The sequence below is a fragment of the Seriola dumerili genome, unplaced genomic scaffold (assembly GCF_002260705.1).
Source record: "Seriola dumerili isolate Sdu_G_001 unplaced genomic scaffold, Sdu_1.0 BDQW01000052.1, whole genome shotgun sequence".
Lineage (NCBI taxonomy): Eukaryota > Metazoa > Chordata > Actinopteri > Carangiformes > Carangidae > Seriola > Seriola dumerili.
In genome coordinates, this window is record NW_019174307.1 from 15197929 (window position 1) to 15212308 (window position 14380).

The following is a 14380-nucleotide window of genomic DNA, read 5'->3' on the forward strand; positions in this document are numbered from 1 at the left end:
AACGGTGAGTCATTATTTCAGATTAAAGTGAAAGTGAATGAAACCGCTTTGTGTTGTCTGTAACTGATTCAGTCTGAATTGGTGCCCTCCAGTGGAAGTATTAAAAAAGACAGTGGATCTGAGTCCTCTTAGACTGCACCAATTTTTCACCATTAAAATCATTGAACAAAGCTCTAATCACATGAAAAGGCTAGTTGCAGTTGCATTAAACATTAAACACATTTAGATTTCCTTGGTATGTAGATTTTTTTTTTTTTTGTCCAATATGGATTTCTGTTCCCTTCCTTTAGTCTTCATATTCTGAATCCATGAGAATAAAAGACATCAATGAAAAAAAAAGAACATAGCACATATAATGATTATTAATTATTTTTGACTTGCTCAGTGTATAAGATGTCAAAAACTGTGGAAATGTACATTGCAATTTCCAGAGAGCCCAGGTGATGTCCTGTAATCACTTGTTTTTTCCAATCCATGATCCAAAATCCAAAGAGATTCAGTTTACAGTGATGTAAATTAGAAAAGAAGAAAATTCCCCCATTGTAGAGGAAGAGCAAATGTTAGATTTTTTTTCCTGATTAATGACTTCAGTAAATAACTACGTAACAAAATCGGTGTCAAATTTCTGTGAATTGTCTCACAACTCATTAATCAGCGTTTTTCAGCTCCGTTGTCGGTGACAATAACATTTGTTCAGAAACGAATAAAGAAAATGAAATAATAATAGAAAAGAATAGAAAAGATAAAATAGCAAAGACAAAACCGTAAAACCAGAACATGTCAACAAAAGCTTTCGTGTAAAGTTACAAAAACTGCCTTATAACTCTTCAACATCCGTACAACAGTCCACAGCCGACATATCCCCGCCACGGCCTAACCTGCCGATGTCAGAGAACGCTCAGGCACATAACGGGTTAACGGGTTGGTAATTTAATTGGAACAAAGCCATTTCATACCTTTTAGAAGTGAGTGCATCATCTTGATTTATAACCTAACACTAAGCTGGTGAAAGGTGGCCAGCACAGAGGAATATATGATACAGTAATAACTGGAGCCATGATTGATACCACATGATAATTCAGTTCAGGTAAAAAAACAAACACGTTAGCAGATGACCAAAGTGACCCTCCTGACTTGGACCAAACATGAATGGACACTTCATTTCCTGCCAGACATCTGCTGTAGCAGCTTCCTTATGACATTCATGGCTGCTTCTCCCACTTTGTATTTGTCAGGCATGGTAGATGGCGTCCACACCGTTAGACAGAGAAAGATTCCTAACTTTGAAGTAACTGCATCATAACTTCAAAAGCAGCTGAACAGGGTCAGTTATATTAAGTTGAAAGCTAACTAGCAGTTATGTGCAAGTGGTCATGCACACATATCTTTCTCTAACAAGTCCCCAAGTGTCAAAAGGAGACACAGGAGTGTCGATCTCTTACTGTAAAATGTGTTTGTAACATAACAAGAAGAGCATATTAAATCATATCACCATCAACAGAGCAGCAGCGGGCTCATGCAGGTTTAATCTCATAGGCCCTGATAGATGGGCCCTTGGCAGTGCAGTAATCAATCCCTCTGCGAGAGGGTGTGAATAATGATCTTGTAATACTGCAGTTTCGCCACCACCGCATGTGTCACAAGCTTCACATACTTTACGGCCGGACCTGATGTAGTAGTTTGTGTCGATGAGATCTCTCTCTCTTTTTCATACAGTCCGCTGACAGCTGGAGAAAGCCAGTGTTTACTCTCAGCCATTAATACTAACAACTGTCAGCTTTTAAACGTGCTGATGTGTCTGTAATGCGCTCACACACAAAGTCAGCAGGAAATTAGAAACCCCAGGTCCTTGTCATAAATACTAGAAGAGAGGGAGAAGCACGCTCTTGACTTGAGATCATCTGAATTTATTAATGAACATAAGCTGCGAACTACAGTCGGCAGAATGTGGCAGTTGAATCGAGCATCAGTCTGATCGTCGTGGATTGCACAGATTAAGTTAATAAACTGGTAATTTGGTAAATTGATGTTGCCACTAAACGCTGGAAAACAAAATAATGTTTTCATTAAGACCATGGCTAAATCTAACTTCTCCCATTAAACTTTTCTGTGCAACAAATTTTGAAATCAATCCTGAACTCAAACCGATCTTTTCTTTCAAATTGAACATGTTACAAAATGTTGTGTTGTGTGTTATGAAAATCAAAGCTGTTTTTGGAGGGTTGGATAAATGTTTTTCAGTTTGGGCTTGATTGCATTGGCAGGAGAAAATAAAAGCTTTTAAACAACAAAAAAAATAAAAGCCTGCAACTAATTCTAATATATTTGAAACTCCTTTACTTTCAGAACAATTAAATGAAATGAATTTAGACAAATTCTCACGGCTTGAGTCATGTAATCATTTTATTCTGTTGTGAAGAGGTAATTGGTATTTCTTAGTTTTCGCCATTTATACTTGGTTGTATTATTCTGAATTTCTCTTTGATTTGAAGTACTTGACAGTTTTAAAATCTCTAGGTCTCCTCTGAGAAGGAATTAAAGAAAATAGAAAAAAACATTATTTCGATTATACTGCTCCCAATGGCGCTTCACTACCTGAAAAGAGGGTCACAAGTGAAGCATCACTTCACTTTGAGGGGTCACAGTCAGACAGCACTGAAAATCACTGATTGCAGGAAGAAATATTCATAGAAATGAAATCATTTGTCATGAACACAACTCACGGGCTGGAACTGGTTCCCTGACGTCTATTAGGATTTTATAAGTAGGCTCCAGTGTGCCCACTTATTTGTTTAGTTATATTCTGTCAAGGTGGTATACTTGTTCAGTAACACAAAATATTTGAATGTGATAGTGACCGCGCTCTCATCTGATATTAACACTGAGAAAAAGTAGCGCCTTTCACTCAGCGCTTCATCAGACCAAAGGTTTAAATACGTGAAACACTTGTAAGCTACTAATTAGCTACGGCAAATACATGTGTAAGCGAGGCTCCTCAGACAACCAATAGTAAAACATCAACAAAAAACAATATACATAAAACAAAATATATATGAACTACTAAATGATAATTTAAGCATTTCAACTTTAAAAGATTGGACAAGATGGTCATTAACCCTTGTATGTCTGAAAGCCCTCCGCACTAGACTGATGATGAATTTGCCAACCGCCAGCAGATGTTAGTGACCGCCAGCAGATGGTAGGGACATATCATCAGTTGTGAACCTTAGCCTCATCAGGTGTTTCGGCAGGCCCACCACAGGCTGATCAAACCTGGGTGTGTGTCTCTAACATCTTGGGGCCCGGTCCCTGATGACCTCAGCCGGCATTTCCCCATTCTCGAAGAAAAAGAAAACAATAGAAATGAAAAAGAAATTATTAAGTTATCATTATTTTGTCTTTGGTTTTATCATGAGAAACCTGTCTGCTGAATGTGGCCAAAGAATGATCTCTGCTTTAAGAAAACAATCTTGAGAATCCATCAGTCTGGTAGTTCTGTAGGGACCAGGTGTGTTTACAGTATTACATTGGAACAGGAGGGCAAACTCAATGTCGAGCTTGTGAGCATGTTTTTCCGGAGTGTTTGCAGAAGGTAGTGATGTTCTGAATGCCAAACGCTGTTGTAACAGTCGACCGGTGGCAGTGATGAAGGAGCATCAGATCAAAAGGTGGCGCATCATCCATTCTGGTGTCAGATCAACACGGGAATGGGTTTGCTAGATCTGACAGATCGATCAACAGACAGGCAGAAATTACAAATTTGTAATTATTACTTCAGCCATCCGTCAAGCTGAGGATTTCATTTTGCTGTGTGAACTGCAAAGGGCACTATACGAACAAAATGAACAACATATGGACTCAAAATCCTGAGTTCCCTGGTGAAACTGTAATATTTTGAAAGTAAAGCTCTTTATGATAGTGTTGGCAGGTACCTGAACTCACCACTGCAGAGAACTATTGTCTGTAAACCTGCCAGATGTCATCGTCAGTGTGATCACAACTTACATCACTGCTGCCACCATGTTGTCATAGTGACTTCTGCCATGAACACTGTGCGTGTGTGTGTGTGTATGTGTGTGTGCGCCACAGTGTACCTTCAAATATTTGAAGTTGATGATACTAAGCAGTACCTGTAGAAGACAGTGACTACAACAAGAAATTGACAAACTCTGGTTACTGTTGTGAAACTGTTAATAGACGTCAAGATGTTTTGTCTCAGAGGTTTGACTTTATCTAACTTTGTATTTATCTGAACAACTCAAGGACTCTCTAAATACCAAAGCTATACTGTCGGATTTACATAGCTGCATGTAAATCTACAAAATATGTAACGGCACGTAAAGAAGCTTTTATACTGAAGCTCATCTCATTACCCATCCATAGTATTCATATATTCCTATATATATATATATATATAGTCATAATAACATGTATAACTCAAGGTCAGTTCATTACGTGCCTCAGGAGACCTCTCTGTTTCCTTTCAGACACTCATGATGCGGTTTTACGGTTCAATGCTGCACCTACAGAAGGATACGAGAGGGACGTGGGGAACAAAACCACCATCCGCATCATCAACTCGCAGGTCAGTGAGAGTCCAGCCAGTGTGTGATGCATAATAATGAATCATTAATAGATATATGATGCAAAGACCTGTGTCACTGACCGAAACACATGCAAGACGTGGATGTGATGTGGCAAATGATGAAAATATAAACGAAATATGATTGGGATCTACATAATTCTTGACTAATAGTAAGCCTTGTTTTAAAATTGAATGCGTTTATTAGTGAGTCTTGGATAGGCTAGCTGTTTCCTCCCATGTATAGTCTTTATACTAAGCTAAGTTAATTGGATGCTATGAATAAAGATGCTTCCCAAAATGTTGAACTCTTTGCCTTCGCTTTCTGGCTGTGAAGTTGAGTTGAGTTTGGTAAAATAACTTCAATATGCCATTTTGCTTGATACTCGCATGCATACATAGATTTAATTCTTCACATCGTGCATCCCTCTACAGATTCTGGCAAATCCTAGACATCGATTCAACACGAGCTCCATCTACAAGAATGTGACTCTGGTGGCCTGGGACCCAGCGCCTTACACTGTCAACTTACACAAGGTTTGTTTTTGTCTTTGTCAAATGATCCACACGGCAGCTCATTAAGCTGTTTGTTGCACTGCTTCCACTTGCTTCTGCGAGCTTTAAAAACACAATAAAGCGGTCTCAGTAGAAGATGTGTTCACTGTGAGACCGAGATGACGGTGGTGAGTGGAAGGAAAATGTTAATGTATTCAGCCCATACAATGGATGGAAAGGTTTCGCTAGTTTGCCACTCCACCATAGGGACCACAGTGGTTTCACTACTGTAATTGACCCCGCCCCCCCTCTGTCATATCCGCCGTCTGCTCGCATCCATCTCTGCCCCCTCGATCCCTGACTTCCACCTGCCCTTGAAATGGCTGGGATTCATGTTTGCACGTGTTTCCTGAAGCGTGTTTTTATACCGACACACTCTTCCAACCCCCACCCCCCCCACCCCACCCCTTTTATTTTTTTATTTTTCATGCTTCCTCATAACTGTTATTCGGGGAACGATTTGCTGGCACAATCAATAAGATTCTAGACTCCTGCGAGAGCTGAAGCAATCAGGTTAACAACGTGAAAACTGCATGATGCGATTAAAATTGATATGCATGCTGCAGGTAGCTTTCTCTCTTAATGATTTAAATGATCAGGCCAATTCCTGTTTTATTAGAATATTAAGAAACTTTCTTGTCTGTTCTTATTAACTTTCTGTCAGCATTTATTTCTTAAAGGTTAATAATAAAAGCACTTGTCCTTTTTAATCAGCAGGGCTTTAACCTTTATTTCTCTGGAGGAGCAGAGGCTGTTATAGTGCACGCTTGTCACCTTACTTACTAGAGGAGTATCACATGATGCAGTGTCTGTAGATGGAGGGGAAGCATTTCTATGCCATACTTGAAACAGGTAATTTAAGCAAAGATTACAACAAAAAGGCCAATTAGTGTGTGTGTTAGTGTGTCACTAAAAATAGCCACAACACAAACGACCATTATGTAGCTCTTTGGTCCTTCACAATACCAAACAATAGACTACCTAAAGCTGAACAAAGAGACCACAACACAAAAAGCTGTCGGAAAGGATTTTTGAAAAGAGAGTAATGGGATTTCTGTAAAGGACATGATGTCATTCACTTACACCTAAATCTTTTGTATACAGCTCCAATATTTTGTCCTCTGCCAATGCCAGTAACCAAGTATATTGTTGCTGGGGTGTATTGTTCTATCACCTGCTGTGCCTCATGGTCAGTCTGTCTCCAAGTCTTGATGCTTTGCTTAGCATTGTCACATCTTCCATCACACTGGTTTTTGTTTTGCTGACAAATGATTAAAAATGATGATATATATTTTTTTTTTATTGCTCTTAAATTAAAATGTGTGTTGCACAGTCGTGACTGTGGAGGAAAGTCCAAGACAGTCGGGCCTCCTTGTACTTTGGTCTTTGGTTGGTCAAAACACCCCAAGACTTGAATATTCCCACCACCATGTTTCTCTGTCGGTTTGATTCTCTCTCCTTTTCGTCTCCTTACACACTCCCCTCTGTTACTGCCATGAATCTCAAACTTGGATTCATCAGTAAATATAACATTTCTCCTCTCATCCACTGTGAAATTCTGGTATTTCTTAGCCCACCTCAGGCATTTGGCCTTGTTTTCCCTCCTTAGAAGTGGTTTAGACACTTGCTTCTGCTCGCTCTGTATTTAGTAAATTCTGTATATATGATGATGTTGCTTTTCTATCTTACCTTGATGCATTGATCTTCTGATGGCGTGGTCACTTTAGGTCTGCTTCATTGTGCTTTGGATACAACTGATCCACTTACTGCAAAGCGTTTTAGAGCTCCATGAACTGCCCCCTCATAAAGCTTTAGTCAAACCATGATTTGATGCTGAGGAAGCCTCTCTTTGCCCAGAATAACAATTTGACTTGTTTTGTTGCTGTTTTTCTCACTATCACAATGTTACTTAATAAGCAATGATCTGCTGGAAGCTCGAGGCACAGCCTTATTTATAACAGGTGAACACTGGCTGCAAGTTGTTACTTGAACAAACCTCTGGTGATAAGATCAAATCAGGGCTGCCAATGTCCTTTAACTGCAACTGCCAGAATGACTGGGAGGATTTAATTATGCTTAATGGGCTCTCAAGTACCCATGACATTAGCAGCAAAACAACAAATGTGACAAACAATAAAAACAGATTCCGGTGTGATACTAAATTGCCTACAATGCTAAAATTAATGGCTTGTTCCAAATAAATACAATCCATGTATTTAGTGTCATTAAATGTATTATATGTTGGATGTACTTGGTACTTCATTTAACAGCAAAGTCATGTATTATTCGTGCCAGTTCTTCTATGGAAAAAAACTCTATTTCATCCAGCTCTCCTTATATTATGAAAAACAACAAAAAGGATATAATGATTTGATCTTCTCCGGTGTCTCTGTTTAAAGAAGGATAAATTATGGGGTGAGCTTTTCTTTTCTTCTTTTTTTTTCTTCCATGACTCCATTATAACTGACCTTTACTTACATCAGTACGTGACACACTGATTACATCATTCTGTCCATTGTACTGTACCGTATGTTTGGTAGGTACATATGAAGAATTATAGAATACAATAAGTTGGGGGGGGGGGGGGGGGGGGCAGAAGTTCATACAACTTGTAGCTGGAGTTAGAATCTGTTGCTTGAGGATAGTGGTGTTTGTTGTTTGTATTATTGCCCTGGGTACAAAGGATCTCTTGTTCATATTTTTGTTTTCCAGAGGTGTTCTTTAACATCCACCAGAAGGCAGTTCTCCAAATGCAGCACAGAGGTGTTCAGTGCCATCGATCATAGGCAGAGCTTTTCTCTATACAGCAGTGTTGTTCTGAGCATCTCATCATCTTTTTTTTTTTTTTTTTGTCAGTTGCTTAAAAAATGTTCAGACTGTTTCGACAACTCTAGGCTGCTTGTTTTCATTTTCCACAGTCGGGTTGCCAAACCAAACTGAGCTGTTAGACACAGGGACGCTCTCTGTCAGGATAATACAGTGTTTCCTGTATATTCTGACTGACTCCAAACACTGAAGTGTTTTAACACGAAATCGTCTCGGACAGGCTTTCTCTAACATAGGTCAAAAAACGATTGGGTTTCTGGAAGAAACTTTTCAAGGATCGTACCGTTGTGCAGCTCAGTCATCTGTATAACACTTTCTGCTGAAACGCCGACCTGGGGGGGCAAGGAGACATCATATGGTCTTTGGACACAAACTCACTAAGGGTTCTTACCTACACGAGGAAACATACTGCACATGCACCGCTCACATCCTCTCACAGCACACAGGACTCGTGAACCTTCTTTTCTTGTCATTACAGTATGTTGGTTATTTTGGTAAGTTACGTTAACAGTGTTTTAGTTCTATTTTGTTCCGTGCATGTCGTGAATATCATGCATTATTTAAGAGTAACAACAACAAAAAAACGTGTGTGAATAAAACATCACCTTGCAACTGACTGTGAAAGAATACATAAATAAAAATCAAATGTAGTGCAAGCCACTGCTATTGTACAACCACCCTGCACAATACGGAACGAAATGGCAGTGAGAAATGTTTTACCCACAGCGTTGGGTTTTTCTTAGTTTTCTTGGAAGAGAAGTCATAAAAGTAGCCACAACTTCCAGATGTGTTAGGGTTAGCATCACGCATCTCTCTGTTATTTGTTTTAAATCCCTGACATTTTCAAAAAGGAACATTCTCCATCTCAGTCGCAGACAGATATGTACATGTGTATATGTACATGTGTATATGTGCACTGGTTTTAGACGATCTCATGAAAGCAAACTCTGTCAGGTCTGAGAAGAGATCGGAAGTACCCAAAATGAAAAGAAAGATGTTGATGTCCAAATCAGATGAACGACTAAAAATGATTGTTCTCTAGCTCAGTTAAAATAGTGCCCAATTCTATCTGTAGCCTTTTATCTTCTTTCTTTATATTATATTTTTGCTGAGCGCTGTGTGTTTTCCCATCACAGCTGACACTTTTATTTCCACTTAGCAATCAGTTAAATTGTCTAAATTACAGAACACCCATATAAACACATAATTATGCTAATTTTTTGTTTATTTACATATAATGTGAAGTGAGTTCTTTTTCAGATATTTCCACTAAGCTGAAGAAGCCTCATCCAAGTCTTATAAGATGTATAAAAATACTCTCCTTTGAAAACTGAATTGTGTTTGACGTCATTGAAAAAAGTTCAATCACCTTCTTAAAACTTCACCAAAAGGTGTCTTTTCATGAGTTTCAAGTTTTCACATCACACTTGTTTAATCTGCATATTGGGTCATGATTAGCTCCGGACTAGTTGTGATGCTTTCATGTACATGTGTTAAACCCAGATTTAAGGTGAGCACAGAGAAGTGTCCCCCCTTCAGCAGATGAAAACAGCCCTCTAGTGTCAATCTGCATACACAGTGCTGTGCAAAAGGCATTAAGGAAACTGGCTGCATGGCTGTGGGCACACAACCTGTTCATCCTCTTGATAATCTGTCATTGTGTGGTGGAAGTGATACGTAGGGGGATTTAAACCCTGGCACTTTGACTAAACCATATTGATGTAATTTTTAACATTTTAAACCAGAGAAAAGTTCAGTAATGATTAGAAGAATGAGAATCAGTACAAAAAAAAGACTGTCACAAGACTCAACCTCCCTGTTGTCTAAACTGAGGTGTTTCCTCTGCTCCTCTCTGTCTTGTCAGTGGTATGCCAGTCCAGACTACAACCTGTTTGGTCCTTATGTGGAGCACCGCAAGCTCCATCCTGGCCAGCCATTCTACATCCTTCATCCCGGCTATGTGTGGCAACTCTGGGACGTGATTCAGGGCAACACTCAGGAGAACATCCAGCCCAATCCCCCATCATCTGGCTTCATAGGTCAGTACACACACGTACATGCATATATACAGTCAGTATGTATGCGCTGTGCGTCTGTTCTCTCGCTTTTCAGCCTCTGGACTCTTATCTTTTCCTTGCCTGCTCCTGGAGCAGATAGAGACACAAACACACACACGCACACTAACACACACACACACACACACACACAGACACGGTAAGACATGATGAAATTTTTATCTTCAATATGCACAATGACATTATCAGCATGCAGTATAGCCATGCGATGTACTCCAAAGCAGCACATCCATGCAGGGGGTGGTGGAAATGTGCCCACTGTAAGCCCATCTTAGAAACTCTCCAGCATGTCAGTATCGACTTCATGATGGTCTCTTTATGTGCTTTTCCCCCTCACACGGCCACAAGACACAAAAAAAACATCCAATTATGGCAGGAGCCCTACCTGCCCGAGGCAGACCCTTATTATTATGGTTGATCCACTGATTCTAATGATATTTTCACTCCCGATGTTGAATGCACAATTAGTGCAATTTAACAATTGAGTAAGGTACACCTTTTGTAATCATCAATGGATTTTGTACAAAACAAGTCGGCTGTTATATCTGAAAGAGATGTTTTTCTAGGCTTGTTGTTGTTGAAGTTGGATCTCTCTAGCTACATTGCTAGCCACAATCCGCTTCTTTTATGTATCAGCAATGTAGCTGTAGATCTTAAATATCTGTTATTGAATTGGTATTGGATATACTGGATGAAACCGAAACAGTTTTTTGTCACTTGCACTGACTTATCACCACCTTTTATGTTAATGTGGCGAACTTGTCAGCAAACAGCAGCTTCCTCACATATCCAGCAGATGTAGAGCAATGTATAGTATTCAATTTGATTGGATTATTTGTTTATTTAGTTATTTTTATTTTTATCTCAGTTTTTTGTTTCTGCCACCTCCGTAGAGAGCTGTCCGTCTCTTCAGCTGCTAAATTCTCCCCTTTGATCACCAGCTACTTATTAACTGTGCTAAAATAGTGGGTTTTAAAAACAAAAACGAAAATAACAATCTGAGAGCAGCGATGTTGAACCAGAACAGTAAAGTTTTGAGCCAGGCAGCTGAACAATGGTGTGAACTCCTTACAGCAGACAGGAGCAACAGATTGAGATCATTGTTCTCTTTAGGTTCATGCTGCATTAGCATTCTAGTTGTATTCTGCTGGTCATCTGTCTTTTAAGCAAAGCATAAGTAGTAAAGCATCTGAAGGGAAAAGAATTTAAAAAGAAAAAAAAACAAACAATCAACCGTCAACAACAGCAGGGAATTTCACACAATTTAACCACAGAGGAGAAACGGGCCACATGTTGATCTGTTTTATCAGCCCTTCAACAAACACAGCTAAGCAGCCGTGCTTCGTTCCAACCCAGGCAGCAGAGCTTTTGTTTGACCTGCACCGGTTCTCAGCCACAGCGTGGCTGGTTTTCTGTCCTGATTGTTGTAACTTATTGCTATTAAATTATCTGCAATCACACTGGCATAAATCAGCAATTGATTACACGCCTTAAATGAGAGTTGTAAGGCTTCACTGCCTGCATCCATATTAATGAAATTAAAATGTCAGCATGTTCCTCGCTTTTGTGTGTACTCCTGCCACGTTACTTACATGTTAGACTACCAGTGCTGTAAATTAGACAGCTTTATGATTAATTCTGTTATAAAATGTATGTATATATTAATTAATTTCAAGCCCGCCCCCTCCTCCCCGTCGCCTGTTATTAAAGACGTGCTCATCATTTGCGACCTTCTCTTTTCAGAAATTATAAATTTTCTTGAAAAATAATTAGTCTCTTCCCTATGCCACACATTGCTGCGTAACGGAGGCGTGGTGCAAATGGCCCAGTGTTTGCTTCCAAAGACATTTATGTGGAAAATGTCATTGGTTCGAAGCAACTTTGTGTATTCAGCCTCTGTAGGAACAGCAGCTAAGCTTTTCTTTTTCACAGGAAATTGGTAAGTTCTAGCATCGCTTGTTAATTACTCCTTTTATCAGGGTGACATCCTAAATACAGGGTTCTGTTCTTGTCTTTTCTAAGAAATACAGTCATTATGACTACAAGAGGGAGGGGCGGCACTGTGCACTGTACTCATGCCATGAAGGGATCTTTCTTCTCTCCACAGAAGGAATTCTAACACTGTCACCAATCAGCCAAAACACAATCATTTCATTTTTAGATTGATATCACACTTTAATTTCTGTTATGTGCGGATATGCCACCTCTTCTGAACACAAACAGAAGTTTTAAACACTGTCTTGTCAGGTACAGGTTTTCAAACATCCCATGAATTTATTGTCAGAGTTAAAATTTCACACAACATCTACTCTTTTTCAGCATCACTGAGAGACAGGTGTGGCACTTTTTTTTTTTTGTGTTGATCATTATGAAAGGGACGGAAATCTCTTGACAGTACTCGGGCACATCAGAGCCTCACATCATTTTGAGTCGTACAGTTCATTTTGTTTCCATATCATTCTCATGAGAACCACCAGCCTCTTTTAGGCAGTGCATTCATTTTCTTCCACAGCAATGATATTCATTAAATTGATTAAATCCAATAATAAAATACAATATTGTCAGCTCTTATATTGTCCCGTTCAGTCAGTAGCGTTGGCATCCATTCACAACTGGAACTGACTCAACTAAGCATCCGGGTGGGCTCAAGTCAGATTGTCAGAAAACATATTTGGCAGCACCCTGCAGTGAGAAGGTCAGCCATCACAGTCTTTGAGGAAAGTAATCACATCTGGAGTTCATATCAAACATGCTTGATATCTACGTTGTGACTTGTGACCTTTTCACTCAGGGCCATTAAATTTCAGCAGTTTCTGTCTCCAGTAGGTTTATGCGTTCCAGTCCTGGTTCTTCTGGGCGAGAACATTGCGGACGAGGTGGAGAAACCCTCTAAATCTACACGTCGTCTGTTGTGGAAAACGCACACATTCGGAGAAGCTTTTACAAATTCCTTAAACTTAGCTCTTTGAGCACGTTGCATCACAGCCATCTCCCCCTCCTAGCCATCACACTGTGTCCTCTTGGCCGACCATTACTCTTTGGCTGTACGTCTTGTTGTGACACATCACAGCTTCTCTCCCATTTCAGACCGGCCTCTCTCCTCCTGGCATGGAGGACACTAAACGCTGATGATATAGGAGCCATTTGGCATCCCATATCCCCCTTTCTTGTGGTCCACCTGTCTTGGCCATAGTGGTCAGCGTTGTCTCGCTTGCCCCCATGGCCTCCCGTCTATAGGGTCTATGGGGTCTATGTTGGTTCTTCTTCTTTGTCCCCGAGTGGGACTACAGATGTGACCAGTCACTGCTACAGAGCTCTTTAATCTAATACAGGTCTAAGTGTTTGTGTCTCACTTCAAGATATCTGATCAATTTTAAAATGTAATGTACAAAGAAACAAAAGAAATCATGCAGCACAAAGTAACCAGGACAGAAACAAACACACACAAGTAGAAAAAAAACAAATATTTGGCTACATGCAGAACGAAATGATTAACTTTAGATATATACAAGTTGTAAGTTAAATGTAGGATAAGGTCTTTGTGTGAGAACTTTTAGGAATCTGCAATATTTATAGTCCGAGCAGTACAGAGGCCGGAGTAAGAGGAAGAAAAGATGGGCATGAAATGACAAATACATCAATCCACTTAGACACTGATTGGAGCCTGGCCATTTACAGCAGCACAATGACAGACTGACTCAACAGCAACAGAGAAAAAGGCACCAGATTTTTGCTTTGTAAAAAGAAAAATGGATGAAAAAAAAAAAACAGTCCATGGATTTCAGAAAGGAATTGAGCCAACATAAATTATATGTGTGAAAGTTATCACAGAAATGTTAAATACTTTAGGCATCACAGTGTGAAGGAATAAAAACACATAAATGCTACAATTCTGAAATCAATAATCAATAACTTCAACCTGAATGTGCAGCTGGGGTCAGGAATCTTTAAGAGACGAGGACTTTGAGGAACCATAAAATGCTCGACCCTTCTACATGTTTTTACCCTGTCTCTCATGTTTACAGAAAATGTGCTTAGTAAGTAATAAGATCGGCAGATTGTTTCATTAAAAACAACAACAATCTAACAACGACAACAATCTAAACCTCGTATATCAACTGACAGTTTTGAATTGATCAATCAATGACTATTGGGATAAAAGCATGTCATGCACTTACAGTCCAGACCTAAAAAAAAAACCCAAGGGTTAAAGACATTACGTGGCCAAAAGTAAATAACAGTTGTATACTTTTGGTCTGGACGGTTTGTGTTTGTCACCTTAGTTCCAATTAAACTGAAACATCAGCATAAGACAATATTTTGCACAATAGTAAGCTACTAA

At 39.5% G+C, this 14380-nt stretch overlaps 1 protein-coding gene across 2 annotated transcripts in view; it reads left to right on the plus strand.

Annotated features, from left to right (window-relative positions):
• The window catches only part of st6gal2 (ST6 beta-galactoside alpha-2,6-sialyltransferase 2), a 40336-nt gene that overhangs the window by 20184 nt on the left and 5772 nt on the right, over window positions 1-14380 (plus strand). For both annotated transcript variants that reach the window (XM_022740363.1, XM_022740364.1), the window contains 3 exons: window positions 4488-4585; window positions 5018-5119; window positions 9828-10002. In XM_022740363.1, the coding sequence (XP_022596084.1) occupies window positions 4488-4585; window positions 5018-5119; window positions 9828-10002 (375 nt within the window). The remainder of the gene's footprint in view (window positions 1-4487; window positions 4586-5017; window positions 5120-9827; window positions 10003-14380) is intronic.